This window comes from Lutzomyia longipalpis, chromosome 3 (assembly GCF_024334085.1).
Source record: "Lutzomyia longipalpis isolate SR_M1_2022 chromosome 3, ASM2433408v1".
NCBI lineage: Eukaryota > Metazoa > Arthropoda > Insecta > Diptera > Psychodidae > Lutzomyia > Lutzomyia longipalpis.
Window position 1 is genome coordinate 26943104 of NC_074709.1, and position 24816 is coordinate 26967919.

Below are 24816 nucleotides of genomic sequence, written 5' to 3' on the forward strand. Positions count from 1 at the left end.
CCATGTCAGTTCCCGATGTGAGTTTGGTGAGTTAGGAAGTGCCGTGTCTTTACTGACAAAGCTCACTTTCTTATATATAATACATACCTGTTTCTTCCCTTCTTCTCTCTGAGCTTTCTTCTTGGAGGCTCTTCGTGTGTGCGCGTAAAGTCCCTCTGAAGGAGTTATATTATTTGTGAATTAAATTCAAATTCGTGCCGTTTTGCAAAGTGAGAAGGAAGCTTCCACCTCAGTAGAGAGTTCACTCAACTCCTGCACATCCCTCCATTGAAAACTTCCTGTCCAGACATCCCCGCCTCTGCACGAAAATGGACTCCAAGCTTTTTCTTCTTTATTAGCATAAATTTGCATTTTTGGGGGCAGCTGCGTGATTAGCTGGTGTTGTTGCCCATAGCCTATACCGCGCAAACCCTGGCACTTTTTTTCAGTGTACTGCCCACATAGAAGAGCTTCCGGGTGAAAAAGCTGTTGTTGTTATTGCAAAACTTCCATGTAAAGGGGGTGACCCCCAAAAGGTGCACGAAGCATTCGATTGGGCATCGATCGTGGTTGCACTTGGTTGCATGTTGATTCATAAATAATTCGCTTGTGCGCGACAAAAAAGCCTCACACGAGGGTGTGCTGAAAAGGTGTGCCAGGGTTGTGAATTTCTCACTCTCTGCTGTTGAAAAAATACTAAATTATCCCTTCTTGCAATTTTCACGGCAGTTCTGTGTCCCAATTAGAACGTGCTATATAGGCAAACATTCCCAAGCATCCCCTATATAATTTTTGTCTGTTAATTTTACCTTTAAACCATTTTTTTCTGTGTTGTGTTGCCTACACTGCTGTGTGCAGAGACGCATTCCCCCTCTATCCACCCCCCAAAAAGAGAAGGTAGCAATAAAATCAATAAGACAAAGTGGATCACCTCACGAATGCATTAATTAATAATTCATCCAAGTTTTTTCCTTCCACCCTCCCAATTGTCTCCCCATCTTCCCCCCTTTTAGCGTAGCCACGCCATCGCGGCGGCAAGAAATGTGCTTTTTTACTGTTTGACCGTTGAATTGGTGGCTCTCCTGTAATCATCCCTCCGCGGTATCAATGTAAGAGGGAGGCAAAAAAAGTAATAAAAGAATAAAAAGTCGTGATCCGGGAGTTTTGTGGACATTCTAACATGGTGTGCAGTCATCTAGTTGAACAACCGCCGCCGCCCCCAAGGAGACACCCAAAGCGCCATAATGCCGCATTTTAAGCGTCGCTCAAAAAAACGCGCCCTCTACTATCATTCATCTCCGCCCAAGGGTGAGTTTTATAACATATTTAATTACATATAATACCCGTCTTCCATGTCAAAGTGTCTAAGAATGTTTTTTGACACTTCTATTCAAATGAACTTTGCACTTAAGCTCCGTTAGGTTAAAAAGAAGAAGAAGAGTCCGAGGGAGATTAACCAATGAAAATTCTACTCAAATTTATCAGCCAATCGGAGAGGATTTTAAATGTGATTTGATTGGATAATGAATTAAGCTCTGTGGGTGGAGTTAAGCCTTAAATTACTCAATTTTTAAATCCTTACTCTGAGCATAGCTAAAATCGTTAAAATTTGAATAAAAATAAAAAAGAATTTGAGGTTCAAATTCATCAAACCATAGATGCTAAACTTGTATAGAATTTTTTCTGATTGATTCTCATTCGATCTTTTCTAAACTATTATTAGATAAACAGAGAATGTTTTGGAAAATGTGTGGACTAAGAGCTTGATAAACCTCGGTGTAAGAATAATTTCAACAGATATTAATATTAATTTCAATAGATTTTAATTCTGTGGCGGTTGAAAAAAGTCTTTGACCACGTTGTCCAGCAAAATCCTCCAGGGTTAAATCACTTAAGTTTTGTTTGACTCACCCCATCTCAATCTCCTCTATAAATCGAAATATTATCAATTATTTCTTTACTTAGCACCCAATTAAACGTAATTAATACATTGTGGTTCGTTGAACGCCTTAAACCATTAAGAAATCGATACAGTGTACAAAACAATTATATTTTACGTAACGTGTAATAAACAGTCAGTCATGTAAAAAAGTATTACCCAGCTGGTCTTAAATCCTAAAATGAAAAGAAAATCTCTGATTATTAATTCAAATCTTCTCACATCATAACTGTTTTCTCCAAATTCTTTAATTCCCCAAAAGATCAACTTTAAAATCCTTTAATCTTCATAAAAATTTCAAGAATTCATCCTTTGAATTATTAATAAAGACCTCAACAAGCATTTACCTTGTTTTTAAATAAAATAGAATGGTAATTCACACCATCAACCCCTTCCCCCGAGAAATAAAGAGAGTGGAAAAAACAATAACTTCCAATTAATCAAATAAAGCAGTCAATTTGGAACACCCGATACACCATTTATTCTTTTTATTTTCTCATTAACATACCCGCTTATTAGGAAGAAATTTGCCATTTCCTTCGTTAAATATTGCCCCAATAGAGCTACATCATGCACGTGGCGGTAGGGCAGTCAATGAAGGGGATGGAGGGTGGCAATATACTTTACATAGTAGTGACCCAACCACCCCCTGGCGCAGAAATCTCTCACAAGGGAAGGTGCCGTGAAAAAGGACACGCAATGAAAGTTTAATCATCATTTAAGGTATCCTACATACATATGTATATGGAAGAGTCAATAATTAATACAAACTGGCAACGCTATCGCTACATTTCCGGCCCGGGGAGTCCAACTTCCGCCACGGCGAGCCAATTAAAGTGCTTTTTTTTCGGCGGGGTCGTGGGTGAGATGGCTGAAATTAACACAAAGAAAAAACAACGCGGGGGTTGGAAGGCAATAAACTCAAATGAGGTGCACACTGTGGGCGCGGGGGCGGGAATCGATTTCAATTGAAAGGCATGTTTTCACACAAAGAGTGGCAAAAGAGTGCTTATGCGGAGAGAGTCCTTTTGCCACAATCACCCCCAGAGCTTTCAAAAAAACATAAAACATGCGGGGGTGCGCAATTAATCATGGGCGCAAAGGGATAATAAAAGACGACGCGCAATTTAGTCACGCGGTGGTGCGTGGGTGGAGAAAAGTGCCGAAAGAAGTGGTTGAAGATAATGGCGAGGGGTGGAGGGAGAAATCGCTGTTTTGTGGATTGAAAAGTTACTCACAGTGAAGGTGCTAAAACATAGCAAAACATTTTTCCCCCCTGAGGGGATATACTCGGAAAAAAATTCCCACCTTTTGGGGGTAAGTAATATTAGGGGTTGAAATAAACTGTGGGTTATTTTTTGGAATTATTCGTATGGTGGGTAATAATGTACAATTAGAAGCAATGGGACAGATTAAAGAGATAATTTTGAGTCAAGGGGTGATTATCTGGCGGAATTTTTTGGGTTTTATTCCGAATATTTTTAAAAGTATGCGAATAATTCGAAAAACTCTGATTATTTCTGAGAATTTTTGCAGGATATTGGAAGAATATAATGCACAGTACAAAAGAAAGTAAGAAACAGTAAATTTAGTTTTTTTTTAAATTATTGTTGGGCATTTTCTTTAGGAAAATTCGTACTTATATTTCCCAGCGCTTTGACGGGAATTAATCAAATTTTTCTCGAGTGATTGACTAAACTTGGTTAACTACAAAGGGGCTTAAAGCATTGTGCATAGAATTCTTCTGTTAAAGCTAAGGGCTTATCTCTATGTATTGTGCATAACATATAATGCTCCTTCACGATTTTTTTTAAATTTCTTTCAAATTAAAAATTTTAAAAAATCTCTCAAAGAAAATTCAAATCAAAGAATTTGCTTAAAGAATCTCATATTCAAAAGAATAAATTCTTCCTGACCTCTATAATAAATCCTCTTGAGATTTTTAAGAGAAATAGCTTTCCCGGGATTTTTCTTTTGAGTACAATTTAGGGGAGGAACAAAACGAATATTAAAAAAAAATGATTTTCAGTCAAACACCCCTCGAATTTGGGGCTGCTTTTTTCGAATGGGGATGGCGATAATATCCCCATCGACATGTCCCTGACCACCCACTATGGGTTACCACCCCCCCTCGTGCTAAGCGATGGAAAAACCATCGCGCGCGTGGGCTTAGAGGGGCGCAATTGAAAAGTGCTATATACCGGGGATTCGATTTATCGATTCGAGGTCGCCCACGAATAACGATGAATATGTGTCTGGTGGGAATGCTTTGAAAGTGTGACAAACACCATTTAGACAGGTGGTTTCCATCAACATTCCGATTCTGTCCTCCGAGCGCAAAGGGTTGCGAGCCTCGCGGCTACCACACAGAGCGAGCATTGAACAAAAAGAAAAAACAAACACACACAACCCCTCGAGTTCTCGTGGGGGCCACCACAAACGGAAACCCCAAGTCAAGTTCACTGTTGAGTGGTTATGTGGTCTTGGAGTGCAACCGCGTGAGCTTTGTATTTAGTGCAGAATTTGTAGTCTGTGAGCGAAGAAGGCGCATTTATTTTTGGAACTTACCAACCCCTTTTTGAGTTCAATTTAAAGCAAAAGGGTGCGCGCCAAAGGGAGATTTATTGCACCTGCAGTCAATTGAATTCGTGACTCCGGTGCGGAACCGGAAGAGTGTCGTCTCTATCACTTTCTGCTTCCTCTCTCAAGAGAGGATTATTCGACTACCCGTAGTTTGTGGTGGAGCTGCTTCTTAAAGGAGGAATACATACACACATAATTTACCATGGATGCTATTGTAGCTGCCAAAATGCGAGAAGAAGCTGGTAAGGGATGATACCGATTGCACAGAAAAGATAAAGATTTCCCAATAAAATCCACAAGAGAGATAAATTCTCATTCATTTCTTGGAAATTTTAAATGTAATTATTCAACTTTAACAATATTTTCCTTTTTAATTTAATCTCGTTCTGTGGAATATGAAAAATCGGAAAAGCTCTCGAAAACGTAAAACTCCAACTATTCTTTAAAAAATAGAAAATAAAATAATTTTTCTTTACTCTTTGTACCTGCCAGGTAGAGTTTTTCTACCGTATATCCTCACTGAACTAATGTGTCAAACTTATAAAAAAAAATATTCTTTTACATGATGTATAAATAATGTCAGCCGGGTTAACCTTTTCTACTCTATTGTTACTTTTTTTTACATGTAAAAAAATTCTTCATAAGTTCTTCAAAAGTTCTTTAATCAGTAATTGACCAGCCGGGTACACTTATTCTACGGTATACTGTTAATTTATTACACTTGGTGTATAAAATTGTTTTTGATTAATAAATTTAGACGTTCACAAATTAATGTTCAAAAGTTATCAAAGAAAATTCATTCAATTGCTAAACTTCCTTCAAATAACGTAGGTATTGATATGACTTATATGTATCTGGGTTTGCCGGGTAAGCTTTTTTCTACCACATGCGATCAATTTATTACACGCTTCGTGTAAATTAATTTTAAAGTATTCTACGTGTTCTTAACGTGTTAATCTGTCGTTACAAGAATTAAAAAAAAATATCAAATAATTGAAAAACTTTCCACGAATTAATCTCAAAACTTTTTACATTCAATTTGTGATTACATTAAAAAATAATTTCCGCGTATTTTTAAATTGACTGCGAGTTTTTCTTGGAACTATCCAATGGAAATGCGATTATATTTAAAATAGATTTAATATCGATTTCATTCCCTGAAGCTTCTCATGTAATTTACAATGACTACCCAATGTTCACTTTATCAGTGAAATATTTTCATTGCTTCCACTTTGCAAGAGAAGTAATAAAAAGCTCATAGAGCTGATGAACTTTCACGTAGTTTATGAAACTCTTTGGAGTTAATTTGAAACAAGGAATTTATGAAAAAGTAATTTCTCATTGTCTTCAAAATTACGCCAAAAATCAACGCTAAAACTTTTCTCTTTTAATGCTCACACAGTGCAATAATTTTGAATGCAAATATATGAGCTTTTTGGCATTTTGCGCACATTATTGTAGAGTGGATGCAGCAGAGAACACGGGCAAATTATGAAGTGAATTTTTCGATGGGAGGAGGGAAAGAGAGGTTTTAATGAGCCCCAAAGTATGTCAGAAAGTTCCCATCAAGTGCACAATTTTACGACATAATTGCAGATTTTGCAAGAAGTTAACTTTTTCAGATACTTAAAACTCACTTTGTTTGCCCTTTTAGCGTTCCTTTTGGCTTTGATTTCTTTTGTAAAATATAGTGGTGAAAGGTTTTACAACCCCCTTTACACTATTAAGGGATGGGGAAAGTGATGGCAGTTTACTGCCCTCACTTGAATTGATTTATTTTGAAAGATAAATCAATGCAATGTTTGCAGAAACGAGAGAATTTTAGAGAGGTTATCAGCTGTATAATATGAAGCAAATATTTGTTTAGAGAAAATTTAATTTTATCCAGCTTACACGTGATTTATGTGAGTTTGTTTCAGGAGCTTTCGACAAACAAAAATGTGTAGAAAAAACGCGTAGAAAAATCTAATAGAAAGATTGAATTTAACATTATTTAATTTACATTCCCTTATTATTTATTATCTAATATTATTATTTATTATTTAATCTGTTTATTTCATCATCAATTTCATTTGTAACGGAAATGATTTATTAATGAATTTCCTTTTTCGTTTTCCTTCATTGCTATATTTTTCATTCTATTTATTCATTTTTTTTTTACTATTTTGCTGCACAAATATCATTATAAAAAATTCATGGAAAATTTTAAAAACTAATAAACAGTCTATAAAAAACCAATAATTCGTAGTAAAAGCAATTAAATGGAATTTTCCTTTCCATTTATAGTTTTCAGGCGTAGAGAAAATTCCATTTTTATTATACGAACTTCCCCTAAATGAATCATACAAAAAAGTCTCAAACAATGTGGGGGTGGGGTGGAAAATTTAGGGCGGGAATACCTTCACACACATCTGCACCTGCAAACTTTCCCATCACCACGCTCTATTTGGAGCTTTCAAGTTTACAGGAGGGAGGGTTAATTTTTGAATTTTCTACCGGAATGCAAAGTTCAACAAAATTAAATTTTTTAAGTTATTTTATCAATAAAATTCCAAATTTCTTTTTTATTTGAACAAATTGGCTCCTGAAAATCCATTTATTGGCTTTTCCGTTTTTTCCTTTCAGTTTTGGGCATGAGTATACAATTGGCGGGAAATGTGGGTCAGGATCCACCTCCGAAAGAAGGTAAAATTGATGCCCCCAAAAACACCTCGGGGTGATGAAATATTGAAAATTCGTGCGATAAATGAATTTATTTACCTCCCTCCCCCCTGCGCACCTTAATTGACTTTCACTTCTGAAATATTCATTGGACTTGTGAGTGCTTAATCGATTTATGGACTTTTTGTCTTCATCTTGTTCTCGCTAAAACGTCTCGTCCACTTGTAAGTTGATGCGGCTCTTTTGAAAAATTGATGAGGATGTTATTTAAAGTAATTCTTCGTCCTTTTATGAATATATACAATCTTCAAGGAGGTGACTTTAAAAATAGAATTATTTGACGCCTTTAATGGAGGTGAAAGACAGAAAAAAACCCTCTTGATTAATTATCACTCACTATATTTTAGGGGCTAAATTTAGAAGCTAAAATTGAAGGTAAATTTAGCCCTTAAAACCATCAATCAGGCCCCCTCAATCAAAAAATTTCATTTCAATAAATCCACCCTTTAATGTGAATTTTCTCTTTTTATTGAATTTTCCTGCAGTTTTCAACATAAAACCCTCAAATATTCGCATTTGGATCCATGATAAAGACATACCGAAGCTGACAAAGGTCCTCTGGGCAGGGCAGGGGATGAAGCTACGATCGGAGATTAGTACACATCCCCGAATGAGGAAGTTCCTTGAATCAGTTCCCTACATTCTGGTAAGTTCCGTTTTTTTGCAAATTCCCTTGGGGAGAATTTATTTCGAAATTTCCACGGGAGCTGTGGAAGTGAGTGACGAAATAAATGCTTCAACTTTATCCCCCAAAAACTTGGGAGCTTTCCCTCAGGAAGGTTTTTTTCCTTCAATTTTCCCCCCATAACTTTTGCACGTAGAATAAAATTCCCATTGATTGTGCGGGGGTGGAAATGATATAGAATTGAGGGGTGAAAAATTATATTCTCTCACTGATTTTTATTGCTAAAGCGATGGGTTTTTTTTTATTCGTATCTACATAAAAAGGGCATGGAATTGAGTGAAATAACGAAATCAAAATCATTTGAAATAATGGATGTGTGAATATGATAACGCATCGTGGATGGATTTTTTTAAACTTAACCAAGATGCTCCAGACAGTGCCAAATGTGTTTATTTTTGTTATTTTATCTCACGAAAATAAGGGAAATAACCACCAGACGCCTCCATTTTCACGAGAAGTTGGATTGGAAGATATATGGAGGGGCCTGGTTGTTATTTTGTCCCTTATTTAAGTTTATTTGAGTTTATGAGCCAAGTGGAGACGCCTGGTGATTCGTAATATTTCAATTTTAATATATTTTCGGTTTAAAGTAAAGATACGACGTCTGGTCAGTAATTTTGGCACTTCAATTTCAATAAATTTGCTTTTTGAGTAAAGTGGAGACGCCTGGTAATACCTAAGCAGCAAAGTTTTATTTTAAATTAAATTTTTAAGTAATGTGAAGGCGCCTGGTAATCTCTAAAATCTTTACAAAAATCCTTTGACTAATTTTTTATTTAAGTTTATATAGTTAAAATTCAAATAATTGCATAATTCATCTTACCAGACGTCTCCATCTCAATGTTTTAGCTGTGTTTCTTTCAGACACAGCTTTTGTGTACCGAGCAAAATCGAAAGTCGTCAGATCGGGCTCAAACTTGGGATGAGCACGAATTAGGGTCCCCACATTCCAAAAAACGTATGCGCCAAAAATTTTTTTTTCCGGCCGTCCGTCCGTCCGGCCGGCCGTCCGGAACATAACGCTAAATTGCGAGAGAACGGTGATAGATAGAGACTTGCGGTAAACGGAAAAGTTTAAATATCGACCGGAAGACATCCGATTATGAGGTCAAATCCACCCCCCCTCCCCTCTGTCCGCCATTTTGAATAACCTCAAAATTTTGTTTTCGCTATATCTCAGCCGCTATTATAGCTAGAGGTCTGAAATTTTGATATGTTGTAGGGGCCATCAAGACCTTTCCAACGATACCTCATTTTCGAAAATCGGTCAAGCCGTTTAGTCAATATGGCCGCCACAATTTTTCATCGAAAATCGACCATAACTCGAAAACGGCTTGACCGATTTTGATCAACCCGGGGTCAAATGAAAGATCTCAACAAACCCTACAACTCTCTAGAACATCCGAAGTTTCAAAAGTGACCGCTAGGGGGCCAAAAATCGAAAACAAAATTTTCGATTAGTTTTCGATGAATATCTCGAAAACGGCGACATAAATTTTTTTCATTTTTTGATATGTTGTAGCTGACCATATTATCTAGCTCCATGCCAAAAATGAAGAAAATCTATGGATCCGTTCTCGAGATATAGCCTTCCAAAGTTGGCATGTCATATCTCGGGTTCTACAAGTCCGATCTTGATCAACTCAAGCGCAAATGAAAGGTTTCGTGAAACCCTACAAATGTCTAGAACATTGCAACTTCGAGAAATGACCGCAAGAGGCGCTAAAATCAAAAACAAAGTTTTCGAAAATTTCGAACTCGAATTTTTCGAAAATGGCGACATAATTTTTTTTCGTTTTTCGATATGTTATAGCTGGCTTCAAGACCTTTCAAACAAAAAAAAATTTATGAAAATCTATGGATCCGTTCTCGAGATATGGCCTTCCAAACATTTCTTAGGGTATGACTTTTCTACTTTTCCCGACTTTGCGCATATTTAAATTAATTCGCGTTCTAGTTTGCTCTCACAAAATTGGTACACTGAAAGAAACACAGCTCCCGTAAGCTTGGTCAGCTTACCAGTACATTTCAATCTTTCAAAGCTCAGGCGTAAATAAAAGCCAATAATTCGAACATCTTGTACATTAACCCTTCATCATTCTTTCTGTGAATAAAAAATATATGCAAATCGTTTACAAAAAGGAACTTTTTTAAATAAATTCAACTGACATTTGATCAATTGATAGGCCAGGAATGTATCAATTAGTGGCGATATCAAATTTTAAAAAAAATCCCCCATCAATATAAGAGATTGAAAATGAATTGACTGTAAAAAAAATGAACAAAAAAATGATTGGAAAATGCTACAAAACTCAATAAGAGGGGTTGTTTTTAATTAATCAATTTTCAACTTGTAAATTGAAATGGAAATTTGTTTTCCATTAAAATGGTGAGAAGTTAATTAAGCATAATAGGATGAGGATAATTTGCAAAAGTTTATCCATCAACAATTTCCCAAGGGCCTGTAGTGCGTAATATGTTGATTTTTCTGGGTGATTTCCCACATTTCCTGAATTAGAATTCGTCGAATAGCAGCTGTGGAGGGGAAGATTCACGCACACACAGGGTGCCCTTTGGCCTGATAGAGACAAATGGATTAATGGGGAGATGTGACAATTAGATAATCCCTAAATTGATATTTCTCTCCTGATAGAACAAATGAAATTAGACTAAATAATATCGATTAAATACCCACAATTTCCCACATCGTAGTATGGAAATTTCTGCATCTGTTGTAACTGATAATAAAATGAAATTATCTTGATTGCAAAGGAAGGAGAATTTTAACTGATAAGTTTTATCTGCAAAGTGAGAAGCAACCTTTTGTCCTTCTCATGCAATTTTCCCATCATTGAAGAAAACATCGAAGAACATGCAAGGATAGCTGTTGAATTGATTCTTTTGTAGAAAGGATTCTAATAGGAATCTATTGTCTTGATATGTTCAAAGAGATTTTAGATAAAGAGCTTTCATTTGGGATTGAGAAAACAAAGAAGATTATTGGGAAAGAGCTGAAGAACCAGAAAGACGTTTAATGAGAATTCAAGATATTTTTCTTTTTCTTTCATTTCTTTTAAATAGGTTAATTATCACGTTTTACATAAAAAATCTTTCAGCGTAAAAAAGCTATTTAATTTTATTTGGCATTGCTTTGATTCAAATTAAAAGAAAAAAGATTTTAACTAACTTTTTTACTAGCTAACTAACTAACTAGCTTTTTCTAACTGATTTTACTAACGTTCAAAGAATCCTTTTCCAATTGTCTTTTAAAGCATAAGAATTGCGTCTTTTCATTGTTTCTGGAGCATTTCAAAAGATTTCTTTTTACGGATTCTTGGAGCTTTTAACGAGGCTTCTTTAACTGTCTTGAAGCATCTAAATAACCTCCTCATTTTCAAAGCTCCTGAGAAAGACTTTAAATATTTAAAAACGCTAAAAAAAAGCACCACAATGTTCGTTAAATTTTAAAAATTAAGACAAATAGAAAGATTTTTAAAATCTTTAATTTTTCTCTTCTAAATTGTATAGAATGTGATAAAAGAAATCCACACAGCCTGTATAGACAATGATGTGGAATACCTGATGAAACGTACGGCACATCCAATGCCGCCAATTGTATTATCAACGAAAGACCAAAATGGCCTTACAGCACTCCACAAAGCAGCTGGATTGGCGCATGTAAAGTGCGTGGAGTACCTGCTATCGATATGGCCGGAAGCAGCCATGGATGTGGATGACACGGGGAAGCTTCCACTGCATTGGGCGGCGGCGGCGAAGAACAATGAGCGCTCATTCAATCTGCTCGTACAAGCGGGCGCCGACGAAACGGCCACCGATAACGTAACAAAACCTTCCTATTTAGGCTTCTTTTAGCCGTCTTAGCATAACGGCTCATTAGCAGTCTGTTGTCGTCTGTCTCCAACTTATTCGCTTCTTCTTCTCTTCTTTTCTTTTGGTTGGTGTATGTAGAAAATGAAAGCGGCCGAATACTACAAGCAGAGACCGCAAGAAATGGACAAATCCCTCTTGACCGTCATCCCAGAAGCGCCCCGCATTGCCCACACCATGGTTCCGGACTTTGATTGGAGCATAATTACGGAAGCAAGGAAGTGGGGAGGCATTCAAGTAAAATCCGCGTGAAATGCCAAAAAAAATTAACTTTAAACTTCCACCCCATCCCCCTCTTTTTGCTCTCTCTCAAAAGACTTTTTTTTGACAAAAAAAAGAATTCATCCCAAAATGATTCCCCATTTCGCCTAACCTGTTCGGAGCCTAATCATTTTTGCAGACACGTGCATCACTCAAAAAATCGACATCCCTTATTTTGGATACAGCCACCGATAAAAGCACAGCTTTAGATGGTAGACGCGGAGTGCTATCTGAGAAAGCGTCATTCAGTGTCATTTCCAGGAATGGTAGCCTCTCATCCGATAACATCGACACCAACACATCAGATGATCCAACGAATGTCACCACACCGGAAACAGTGGAAGTTAATGGAGTTAGAAGGTAAGAAATGCGTGGAAAAAATTGTTTTTTGTGAGATTTGAACTTGCAGTAGTTGGATTGGAAAGTTAGGTGCTTGATGATTGTGCTACGAAAATCAGAGTATAAAGTGAAGGAGTTTTCGTACATAATTGTCATTTTTCTTAGAAATTTCCTTTAAGAGCTTTTCAAGGAGCTTTTGATTTTATAGAAATTTAGCGGTAAAAATTTTATACAAAAGCTCAAGAAAAGCTCGTCAAACTCCCTTTTCAACCTTCTAGAATTTTTTTTTTTCAAAGAAAATTGCCTTAGAAAAGTGAATTTTCTTCCCTATCGTCGTAGTTTTATCAGATAAATTGTACAATATATCCTTGGATTGAACGCAAAACATTCTCTTTTCCCTCCTTTCACAGTGAGAGTGAGCTTCAGAGTGCTGCAATCCCCGAAGAGGATGAAATGCCGGGGAATTTGCACGAAGCCGCCGCCCGGACTGTTGCTTCTGTGGCTCCTTCTGCAATTTTTGCAAGAAACACCGAAGCCAATACCAAGAAGAGACCACCCACACCGCACTATGTAAGTTTTTATTTTCCTTCTGATTTTCCTCTGAATTCGTTAATTCATTTTTCTTAGTGTGCTAGCTCATGGTGCTTCCTAAGTGATCACACCACCCACATGCATCTGCTTGCATAAAATCGCTCTCGTGCACATGAAATTCAATTTGATCAGTATTTTTTTGGGGGAAGAAAATGGCCACAAAACCACTTCTCTTTTTTTGTAGGGGAGGAGAGAGTAGTCTCAGCCACCCTCCCCGAATACATAAATCTTCCCATTTTACAGGAATCTCAATCATTGATCATTATGCTGTCTCCTCATTGTTCTACGTGCTTTGAGAATTTCTTTTTTGCATTCTCTCTCTTTGTGATTTCCACTTTTCTCCAATTCGCATTTCAATATATTTTTGTAGCGTGTTATTGAGGACAATTTTGCAAATGGCAGCAGCAATGCTGCCACAACGACTGAAAGTGATGCCAATGAGGGTGAAGAGGAGGATGAAGCGCAAAAGGATTTGGTTACTTCTCAGGAAAATGACGATGGCACCGCAGCCGATGGGATGACCAATTCCCAGAACACTGATACCCCCCTGACTGAGGTGGAAGCTGCTGGTGAGGAAGAAGAAGTTGCCAAGGAGGTGGATGATGCAGATTTAGCTACTACTGAGGTGAATGAGAAGGTTGACGAGGAGGAAAATGAGAAGGTGAATGAAGATGAAAAGGTTGAGGAAAGTGAGGAAAAGTTGGATGAAAAATCCCTCGAAGGGACAGAAACTGAGACAATCCTGGCAAGCGGTGAAGTGAACAACAATGACGAAGGAAGTGAGATGCCAAATGATGAAGAAAAAACCTCCATGGAGGAAGAACAATCACCCACACCTCCTGACCACACAAAAACGGACGAGGAAGCGGAAGAGAGTGTGGAAAAGGAAGCATTGGAGGTGCAAGAAGAAGACGAGCTGCAGGATGGTGATAAAACACCAGGCGGCTCCACTGTGGCGGATTCAATTAACCGAGAGCCAAGTGCTGAGTATGATGAGGTCAGGGCAGTCAGTGGGGGAAAGACACCCGTGGCTGACGAGGAGCAGCAAGAGGTAAACAGTGGAGTGCACACAGAATGCAAAGAGTGCAATTTTCTCACTTGACTTCCCACAAAATCCACTGCGTAAAGTGTTCTCTCTGCCTGGTTGTTTGACACACGGACATGGCACCCCCTTTGGCCCCTTTTTACCCCCTGAAGAATGTTGCCCCGTCGTCACATTCTCATCTCTCTCGGGAGATTATTTTCCACCCTTCTTGCATTCACAAGGGAACCTCATGAGATGTCCTCGAGGAATAGAGCTCTCATTTTCAGGATATTTTCTTAAAAGTTTTAATGAACTTTGACACAACTTTAAAGAATTAAATTTATATGAAAATATCTTGAGAATGAGAGCAAAATTTCTTTAGAATTGTTTTGAGGTCCCAATTAGAAAGAAGTTTTTAAGTTTATTTTAAAATTAAGATTAGCAAAAAAAAAAACTTCAAAAGAAAGGAAAGAGGATTCAGAAGCTACAAAGTTTTATTTTTGAGAGATTTTCAAAGAAAAAAAAATTCTTGGCATCGCTGGAGATTTAAGAAGGAGCCTTTTTGCAATTTAACTTTGTAAATTTATTATTTTTTAACTTCTTATTATCTGAATTAATTTTAGCAACCTATTTTTAATTGAATGAAATGATCATATTAAAAATCATAAAAAATAATTTAATTAGTAAACAATTGGTCGGTTTTATAATTTACTCAAAAATTTGTTTAATTTTCTTTAATTAATATTATATTTTTGAAACATGTTTCACTTTAATTTACATTCATTTACTGTAATTTAATTTTTTCTAGTTGATTGATTTTAATTTTATTTGGTTTAATTTAAATAATTTGCATAATGACTATGTTTAATATAATTTGTTTTGTTTTATTTTATGTTGGTAATATTTTAATTTATTTTTTTATTAATTGAAATTCAAATTAATATTTTTATTTTAAATTATTTTTGAACTTGTTTATATTTTTTCGTACGATTTTTTAAATTTAAATTAGTTCAATGAAGACGAAAAGTAATTTTTCGCCATTTAAATTTAACGCTAGATGACACTACTGCATATAGGTCTAAAGCCCTCTTGTGGAGAAAATATTCTTTCTTATTCTATTCAAATGCCTAAAAATAATAGCTTTGAATGTTTCTCTATAAGAAAAACTGAAGAAAATGAATATTTTTGGCTTAAAAATAAACTTAAAATATTTAACGAATAATTTACAACTTTAATAAAGGCTTCTAATTGTCTTCTTGTTATCCTTCCTCATCTATCCCAAAAATTAATTTCAACACCCCGATTAATCGATAAAGAAACCCTCCCTGATTTTTTTTTTCAAATGCCGGAAGTCTCTTAAAATTGAGTTAGCAAATTTCCATTGAAAATCCTTAAAGATTCAGGACAAATTCCATCCTCATGTGCCACTTCTTATCCCTGTGCTGCTATTGAAATTTCTCAACCACTCTATCAATCATGAGAAATTTTTTTTCGCAGTAAAAACCCTCAAATTCTTCCCTTTCTTCTCTCTTTTTTGGGGGGAGGGGCGGTGCTCCTTGGGCAGTCATGTGGGAAAAAAATCACATTAATCCCTGTGAGAGGAGCGAATTCCATCGAGCTTTTTGTTGGTTCAGCCATGTGAAAGGAGCTCCCTTCGCCCCACACTGAAAGACTCTCACACAGATTTTATTTATCAATACACGATGGGGTGGTGTGAGGGGGTGGTGGTGGTGCTTTTGATATGACACGAAAAGGAAATATTTCTAGAGATTTTCATTTATCATACAACGTGCTTTTTTGGGCAGAGGGAATGCAATGAAAAGTTAAAGTTTTCCCGCGTGGAAAATTTGTACAATTTGTAGAAGTTTTCGCGGTGTTACAGACATTAAACACCTAGGGAGTGGGAGAAAGGGGTGGTGGGTGGGAAGAACAAATAAATTCGTAATCGGAAGTATTTTCTCAAGGACTTTGAGGGTTTTTATTTCTCAAGGAGTTTTGCGAAGGTGTTGAGAAAAATTAGCCACGCTCTGTTTTCTTTCGATTTTCTCGTCGCTTAAAGAGGGTGCTCACGGTAATTTGGGTGGGTGGGTTTGCAATCCTTCCATTATTAATGAGAATCGACAGGTAATTTTCTCTCTGTGAGTGTGACGAGAGGGGAAGAATTGAGCAAGTCACTGCCATGTCGAATAATTCCCTCTTCGTGGCCACAGTGCAATTAATTCGATATTATTTTTGATTACATTCCCATGGAGGGGATGTTGAATTTTTTCTCTTTTTTTTTGCGTAGAAAAAAGAAGAAGAAAATGCACGATTTCCAGCACGTGAAGGAATGTTAAGTAGATTTTTTGTTGAATAAATAATGGAGGAGGAAAAGAGCATTGATTTTTCTCCCGCACCTCTGTGTTGAAGTCACTTCCCTTTGATTAATGGACTGTGATGTCCGATGAATAATCAAAGAGTGATGTTAATGTTGTAGAAGAACGACGACCAACCGGGTGGGGTGATGGAGATTGAGGGCATCGTCCAGGGTGAACCAGCAACTGGTCAGCAATCCGAAGGTGGTAATCTCGTGGATGACGATGAGGTGCGTGAAACACAATCAGAATGAATCATTCAAGACAAGAAAAAAATCCACCTGTTAACATTTTCGTTGTAGGCTAATCAAGAGCAAATGGAGAAGATCAAATTGGCCATTGAGGGTGGAGATATGGAGTACCTGGCAGCGGTTGTCTTGAATGGCGAAGGGAGGAAATTAATGGGCCTCGAGACAAAACAAGCTGAAATTCAGGCATTTCTTGACAATGTCCCTGCTTACATGGTAAGGAAACTATATACTGTACAAGACTGTTTAGGAACAGGCATAAGTAAAATCTGTCCATTGATGTTCTTCTCTGCTGGAGATAATTCTAAGGTTAGAATAGGCTATATTAAGCTTTTTTCCTTCTATGAAACCAATCTTGTTGTTGAAATATTCAAGCCTGCTTTTTTGTAGCCTTAAGTCCTCGTCTGAAACTGAGTGATTTCTGTGCTTTATTTAATCTTTCTTTTTACTCTTCACTAGTAAAGAGTTTCAATACAAAGAGTCTTAAAGTTTCTTAGGAATTATCTTAGGATTATTGAAGAAACTTCTATAAGCTTCGTTAACGTAGATCTCCTAACTAAGTACTTCTTAAAATTTGAATAATACATTTACTCTAAGAACGGAAACATGTATGTTTCATTAAAACACAATGACTCTAGAACTTAGTTTTATTCTAAATATCATTAAAGGATCATTTGAAAGGAAACTGTACCAAAAGGTAATTTTGTTGACTTATTTATTGGAGCAAACTTCTTCCAAGGATGTTAAGAAAATTAGAAGATTAGCAACTTCCTACGAAAAATCTTCTTCTTTCTAAAGCTGTTTAAAAGAAGACAAAATGATTCCCTAAAAATACAATAAATCATCAGAATTGATTGCCTGTTTATTATCCTTCAGGGAAAAATCCGTCGAGTTCATACAGCTGCCAGAGAAGGCAACTTGAGGGATCTTCAATCAGCCCTCGATAGACGCAAATTTGCAATAGCAAAAGACGAAATTTCCCCCAATGGTGCAACTCCTCTGCACGTGGCCACAGTCTTTGGGCATACGGGCATAATAAGGTACTTAGCAGGTCGTTTCCCGGAAACAATGACTGCTGTGGATGAGCAGAAGAGGACTGCTCTGCACTATGCTGCTACAATTCACGACAATGGGCACTTTTACAATCTCCTCGTGCACATGGGTGCTAATCCAAAGGCTCAAGATGAGGTAAGTTGACAATAAACAGTTTCTCTGCTCTGGAAAAAAAAACTGGAGGAAACTTCAAACTAACTGATGTTCTCGACAGGAGGGCAATACAGCCGAATTCTACATGTTGCACGATCGCTCGGAAAATATCCTCTCACACAAGATGCTGCTGCGGAATTTTGGTGTTCAGGAGGAAATGGCAGATGAGATGTTGAATGATCAAGGTCCGAGTGAACGTGTGCTTGAGTGCCCGACGTGAATAGAGCTACAAGTTTTTTTTTCATTAGATTTTCTTTAACAATTCTCTTAGAGATTAATGTCCATGAAAAGAAAACTGCATGCATCCCTATCCTCGTTTCCTTCCACTTTCTGAAAGTCTTTGCGTGTAAATAACATAATGAGAATGCCTTTTGATTTGCCTCCCACACAACACATTGTTATAGTGCCTGCAAGAGATCTTTGCCTGTTTGAATCCATGTGAGTTATGTTTCAAAGATCAACCTTTTCTGATTGTGAGTTTCAATTTCGCGTAGTCCCGGATGATGTCCATAGCGCACGGCGTCTTCTCGACGATGCGGATATTCTGTCAACGCTCGAACGATGCTTCAAAGTGATTCACGATACGAGCAGGGCGTCCTCAATTGCAGAAATGCCAGCGAGGAATTCCATTCCGGGTAGTAGGACGTCTGCACGGGTAACGATTGTTAGCAATCTTGCACGCTTCCTCAAGCGCAACGTCTTTGATGTGGTTAAGCTGCGTCAGACGAAGTTGGATCACAATCTCTTTGATATCATCTGGCCGGCAATGAAGAAAACCCACCAGATGCGTTTGATAGACGATGATGCCGATGCAGGCGTAGTTATCCCTGATTTTGACTGCTACGTCGTATTCAGGGAATTTCTCGTGCCTCTCATTAAGGATATTCACTGCTTGGATGTGTCGCAGAATTTAAAACCTCATCCTACAAGTAGTTTCTTCCCGGCTGGCTTACAAGACAACACCGCGATGGAGGCAAAGACTGATGAGTCTAACTTGGAACCGGAAGCACTCAAGGAGATCCATCTGAATCTCGATCCTGCGGGAAAATGGATAAGATCGACTTTAGTTGAGTGCTGCAGGAATTTAGAAGTCTTCGAATTGCCGCTCAATCTAACCGTTGCACAACTGGAGCATGTTGAGAGGATTTTGACGGGACGACTGCTGAGTAGGGACTTCTCGGAGGCAATTGGGGAGGAAACTCTTGGGCAGTACTACTCAATGAATGAAGTTCTGGAAAATCCTTCGGAGATCAGGACAATGCTTTCAGCTTATGGGCTCTTGATACCATTGTTAGACCCCGAGGATTCGGGACAGTTGTCGGAGTCAATGGCACGGAATGGGCAGTACTGGCCGTATGGACGTGGAGTCTATGTTAGTGCTTCGAATGATTTTGTTGCCTGGATCAATTGTCAGGAGCACCTGCGAATACTCTGTTGTACACAGAGTGAAGCAGTTGCTGATATTGGCATTGCCTTCTCCAAGGTTGGTAGAGCTGTTCAATTCCTTGATGCAATCATCAACTTCCGCAACACCTACTACCTGGGAAATCTAACTGCACGGCCTTCATACCTGGGCACTGGACTCAGGCTGTCCTACAACATCTCCCTGCCGCACCTGATGAAGGAAAGCGACAACCTCCGACATTTGTGCGCAACACGAAGTTTGCAAATGTCCAGACCACGAACGCACCTACTGCAATCTGGGATGATACGTCTGAGCAACAAACAGAGTCTTGGGCTAACGGAATGGCGTCTCTTCATTGACTTTTGCACAGCAGCAGCGAATATCCTGCAACTGGAGAAAGATCTCTCGTTAACGAACACCAAGCACATTGCCACGATGTTCGTTAATATTTTCCGCAAGAAGAAGCATAGTCTTGCCGAAGCTGCAGCCACCAACAACTGAAGCACCTTCCTGTCCGTTTTTCTTCTTCTCTCTATCTGTCTTTCAAACCAAAAAAAAAACATCCTTCAATTTTGTGTACATAGCTAGAGAACAAACAAAAAATGAGACCCATCCCACCTTTCCACGTCAGCCAAACCAATCTAGATGTGTATCTGTGTGCATTAAAAATTCGTCAGCCTGCTCGAAATGACCAAGCATCGTCCTAGCGCATGTGGTTTAACATCCTGCAATCGCCTAGAGGCGCCAAACACCTAAAATAGCAGCAGTTTAGCCCTCTTTCTTTATTTCTTGTTGATTTTTATTTGTTGGAAAGATCCCCGGCGACAGCTCATCTCTCACCAACCCTCAAACCCATCCCGCCCTCATGCTCGCAATAGGCACGTGAAGCAAAGTGCGGGTTAGTAAAGAACAACAAAACTCTCGTCTTTCTAGCATGATTTTCGTTTTTTTTTCTTTTTCATTTCTTTTTAACGCCTTTTTTTGCAGTTTTCTTTCGCACCTGCTTTCCATGTGACCCACCCACCGGGATTTTAATGAAAAAAAAAATGAAACCTTTCCCAGAAATCTTTCCAACAAAATGCACCAAAGCACGACCTTTTATTTTTATGCTTCAGCCTACGACACATTGCGCGGGAAAAATGGGGACAAAGCAGGTACATTACAAAGAACTTGCCATTGAGTAATTAATTTTTGATTGATGGCGTCAAAGGTTTGGCTGATTTTCAAATGCAGAAGCAACAGAAGTTCATTTTTTGACTGCATTTGATGTTGCGAACCCTTTGAAGTTTTTTTTAGAGGTCAAACAAGTAATTATAGGCTTGATTGTTCCAGGAATTAATTAACTTTTATGAGAGGAATAATTAATTTTATAAACAAAAAAATTATTAAATAAAAGACGCAATGTTCGCTGATTTAAAAAATGTAATTAGAACAAATAATAAGAAAATGAATTTAAATAAATATGAAAAACCCGTTTGGAGAAATTTTAAAACTAATATCAAGTTTTTTTTAAGCAATAATTCTTTTTTTTAATAAATTATCTTCAATTTGCATTAAAAGATTTTTTAAACGTTAGTTAAGCATCAATTCAACAGTGAAAATTATAAATATTAGGTATTCTCATAACTATTTTTCCAGTTTATTCATTTTAAGGGCTCTTAAGAAATTATTGAAGATTGAAACAATTTTAGTACCTATCAATAAAAGAAATTCTTCATTTCATTTTAAAATACATTAAAAATATTCTTTCTAACATGCAAGAATTTAGTTTTTATCGAGTTTTCTTCGAGTTATTCTTGCTGAAAAAGAAAACTTTTGCTTCCCTCTCATCAGAGTCAAATGCAGAATTTCCAATTAAATCGAAATCCTATTAAGTAATTCCGATCATTAAGGTTTTTGGATGTTTGTAATCTGATTTGTCCCCAACTGCGTTTACTAATGTTTGGATTAGAAAAGCTTCGCAAAAAAAGCTCACACATGTGCTTTTGCTTGCCCTTCAGTGAACTTGCCCACATGGGGTGTTTTGGGGGAGGTGGGAGGAAGTCATGCAGAAGAGAAGGTTTGAGAGGATTTGCAAAATTTTTAAAGTTTCTCTGTGAATTTGTTGAGAATCTCAATATCCTCTCTCAAATTTTAAATATGGAATTACTTTGGCAAGTTGTGGGGGTAGTTTTGTGAATTATTTTACTTTTTTAAACTGTTTTTTTTTTTAATAAAAGCTTGGAGTCCGAAATCCTTTCCACAAAAATTTCCCTTTTTCCCATTAAAGAATTTTCATTAATTTTTAATAAAAACTAATAGAAGCAACTTTCTCACTGCAGAATTTGCGATAATTTTTTCGCGCAAAATTCAATACCTAAGGTAGTTTTGCGGATAAGGTGGAATGTTTCCTGCCTGATCCACCCACGCTTTCCCGCCGTATTTTCTTTTTTAAATGTTTTTCCGTTTTCTTCTTTTTATCCTTTTCCCAGCAAAGAAGAAAGCTGAGGAAATGATAAAAAGTTTCCCAATTTTTCATATTAATTTACAGACATGAACAGCACTGGCAACGGAAATCTCCTGGAGATACCTCTGTTCAGGACGGAGGAAGGACGTTATTTGGCAACAAGTAAATTCCTCATTTTTCCTCCTTCAATTTCTCATTTTTCTCTATCAAAATTCTTCAATTAAAAATCAGTATTCAAAGTGCAAAAATGTTCATTTATTGTAAAAATATTTCCCTCTTTAACTGCAGCTTTGGGGGATCCATTGATAAAAGGTCTCACCGAAGTGGCGAATCAACGTCCGGAAAATCCAATTTCATTCCTCGCCAACTACCTCAACAATTTCGCCAATAGCTCAAACGGCTCAAACGCAGAAGAGAACGCAATGGTAATTATATAAAAAAAATACAAAATTCCACAAATTTCTCTCCACGGTGCACTCTTCCATGCAATTTGCGGTTGAAATAAAATTCTCACCACGATGGAGGATGTTATGAAAGTTTTTAAGAATTGCAGAGATTCTTTAAGAATTTATTCATTGGAAAGTCAAGAAAGATTTTCGGAGTTTTTATTGTTTTTTTTTTTAATATTTTGCACAGTTTTCTTTAATAATTGCTATTTTCTTTAAAAATTGAAAATCTGTTTGGCTTTCTTTGAAGATTTTTTTGTCATCTCTCCTTATATTTATGTATTTTTTTTAGTGATGTTACTTAAACGAAACTCCTTAATTCAAATCAAACTTTTCAGTATTTTTAATTAACAATTTTCTTTCAAAAGATTTTTTTTAAATTGTTTTTCATTTTCAAAACTTTTCAAGCAACCTCTCCTTTGTGGTTTAAAGTGTTGTAGAGCACCATGTTCATTTTTCTCCATTCTCAACTCACTAAAAAAAAAAACAGCTAGAGAGGAATTTGCAGAATTTCAAACTGAAATTCAACGTCAATAATTAATAATTCCCATTCCAATTAACTGGTGGAAAAGTAAAAGTGACTCACTTTCAATTTATTCTTCAGATTTAATTGGCAAAAAATGACTTTTCCACTCCAACAATTACGTCAAATTGCTTTAGAATTGTCCTGATTTTTATTGGTGACTTTTCTCATTCCTTTTTCAATGACTTCTGGTTCAATGAAAATTCACTTTTTCTCATCAAGATTTTTCCCGGGAATTTTTTTCTTCGTTGAGAGGAATTAATTGATTTTTTTTGCAGGCATCGATAAAGAATGTTCCGAAGGAAGAAGCAAGTGGGGTGGTTGTGAGGAATGCTGTGGATGCTCCAGCAGCACCCACTGAAGCTGCTGTCCCATTGACCCCATCACCCGATGAGGAAGATTCCACGGGCAATTTTGACAGAGTAATTTTCATGATGAGATTGAGATTTTTTTTTTCTCTCAAGGCTGGGAAATTGAATTTTTTCTTTAATTTCTTCGATTTTTTTCGTTGGTAGGATGAACACGGGCAGAGTATGCTGCACTTTGCAGCTGCTCGTTCCCATGGCAGGAATGCCCTTTTCCACCTCATTGAGGAGTCAGGAGTTAGTTTGACTTATCGTGATGAACTCTACCGCACGGCACGTGATGTAGCTCTCCAGGCGAGTCATGTGGCCAATGCAAAGGAATTCGATCGGTATGTGATTGCCCTGGCTGCCCGTGGGGATTTGGATGCATTCCAGTCAATGCTCCTTGAGGGATACGACCACATTCTCGACCCCAAGGATGGTGAAGGGAATAGCATTGTGAGCGTGGCCCAGGCACGTGGGCACAACGAACTGGCTAAATTCCTCGAGAGTATTGTGGATTTTGAGGAGCGCCGAGAGAAGTGCCACAGTATCATTCGAAATGATGATCTGGAGAAGCTTCAGGAATTCCTTGCTTCCTCCTCGGATGCCATTCGCATCATTAAAGCGCGAAATTACTTTGGTGAGTGTTTAAAACACTGTAGGTATATTTTATTGAGATGAATAATCATAAAGACAGACCAGGAGATCCTAGCCTTTCCATTCGGATCTAAATGTTGGCGGAAAAGAATTGCAATGATTAAAATTCAAAAATCTAACAAAACATCGCGTTTCCTTCTCAATTTCTTCAAAAACACGAGAGAAAAATGAAAAATATCTCATTAATTTTAAGCAAAATTTTAGGTTAGAAAAGATGGCGTCCTTTCGTAGCATAATCTGTTTAAACTATTAAAACTATTTAAAATGCCTGCCAGTCAGTTCATTTCTAATATAAATTCACAGAATATATGTTCCCGAAATGGAAAGCATTTCATCACAATTTCAATGCAAATGAAAGCTCAATTAGGAGAAATCATTGAAAATCGCCATGAGATTGATTTTAGTGATGCAATCCATCAATCAATTTACTTTTAATATAATTTTACAACAATAATTATTTCTGAGAACTCACTCATCGTTTTCTCTTCGCGGAATTACAAATCCTGTTGCAAGCTACCTTCATCAAAGTTTCTAAAATTATTATTCATTGATGTTGAGAGACTGCATTAGAAGCTCAAAATAATTCACAAATGAAAATGGAAAGGAACGAAATGTTAGGAAATTCATAAGGCTCTTTGGACGTCAAATTTATGCCTTTTGCAGGTAGGACAGCCCTTCATATTGCTGTGCTAAAGGAGAAGGAAGACATTGTGGAGTACCTTGTGACGAATTTCCGCGCTGCACTCAAAATTGGAGACAATGTGAGGCTGCTTTGAGAACTTCTTTTAGCCCTTTTAGCTGTGTTTTGAGCAGTGAATGAAAGTTATTTTTTATCACTGATTTTCCAGCTCGAACGTACCCCACTGCACTATGCAATGGGGGTGGGTAGCGTGGAGGCAATTAGTCGCATTATGATTAAGAATGGCGCCAAGAGGGTGGCAAAGGATCTCAAGGGACGTCAACCGAGCTACTACTTTATGAATAAATCAGACATCCTTCGCCTTCAGGAAGAAGAAAACCACTAAATGTGGCCCCCACCAGCACTCTGCAAAGCGCACCGTAGATGTGATGCAAAATCCCCGCCGGAGCTTTCTCCGCCTCCCCCAAAACCACTGAGAAAGCTCCCAAAAACCCTCCTTTCAAAATAGACAAGCAATAGATGAAGAAAAAATCG

The 24816-nt window shown here is 37.3% G+C and overlaps 2 protein-coding genes across 2 annotated transcripts; both read left to right on the forward strand.

The window, feature by feature from the left end:
* The first annotated feature begins 602 nt into the window (after window positions 1-602).
* On the forward strand, window positions 603-19745 carry LOC129793555 (uncharacterized). Its single transcript, XM_055833664.1, has 13 exons — window positions 603-1287; window positions 7127-7186; window positions 7708-7868; window positions 11436-11747; window positions 11877-12032; window positions 12196-12416; window positions 12806-12965; window positions 13357-14037; window positions 16487-16594; window positions 16667-16828; window positions 17489-17800; window positions 17880-18003; window positions 18313-19745. The coding sequence occupies exons 1-13, from the start codon at window positions 1224-1226 to the stop codon at window positions 19722-19724; spliced, it is 3933 nt and encodes a 1310-aa protein (XP_055689639.1). The 5' UTR covers window positions 603-1223; the 3' UTR covers window positions 19725-19745.
* Window positions 19746-20039: 294 nt separating this feature from the next.
* LOC129793530 (ankyrin repeat and death domain-containing protein 1A) lies at window positions 20040-24803 on the forward strand. Its single transcript, XM_055833633.1, has 7 exons — window positions 20040-20121; window positions 21754-21831; window positions 21958-22094; window positions 22917-23060; window positions 23154-23625; window positions 24306-24403; window positions 24491-24803. The coding sequence occupies exons 2-7, from the start codon at window positions 21756-21758 to the stop codon at window positions 24665-24667; spliced, it is 1104 nt and encodes a 367-aa protein (XP_055689608.1). The 5' UTR covers window positions 20040-20121; window positions 21754-21755; the 3' UTR covers window positions 24668-24803.
* The last annotated feature ends 13 nt before the right edge of the window (window positions 24804-24816 follow it).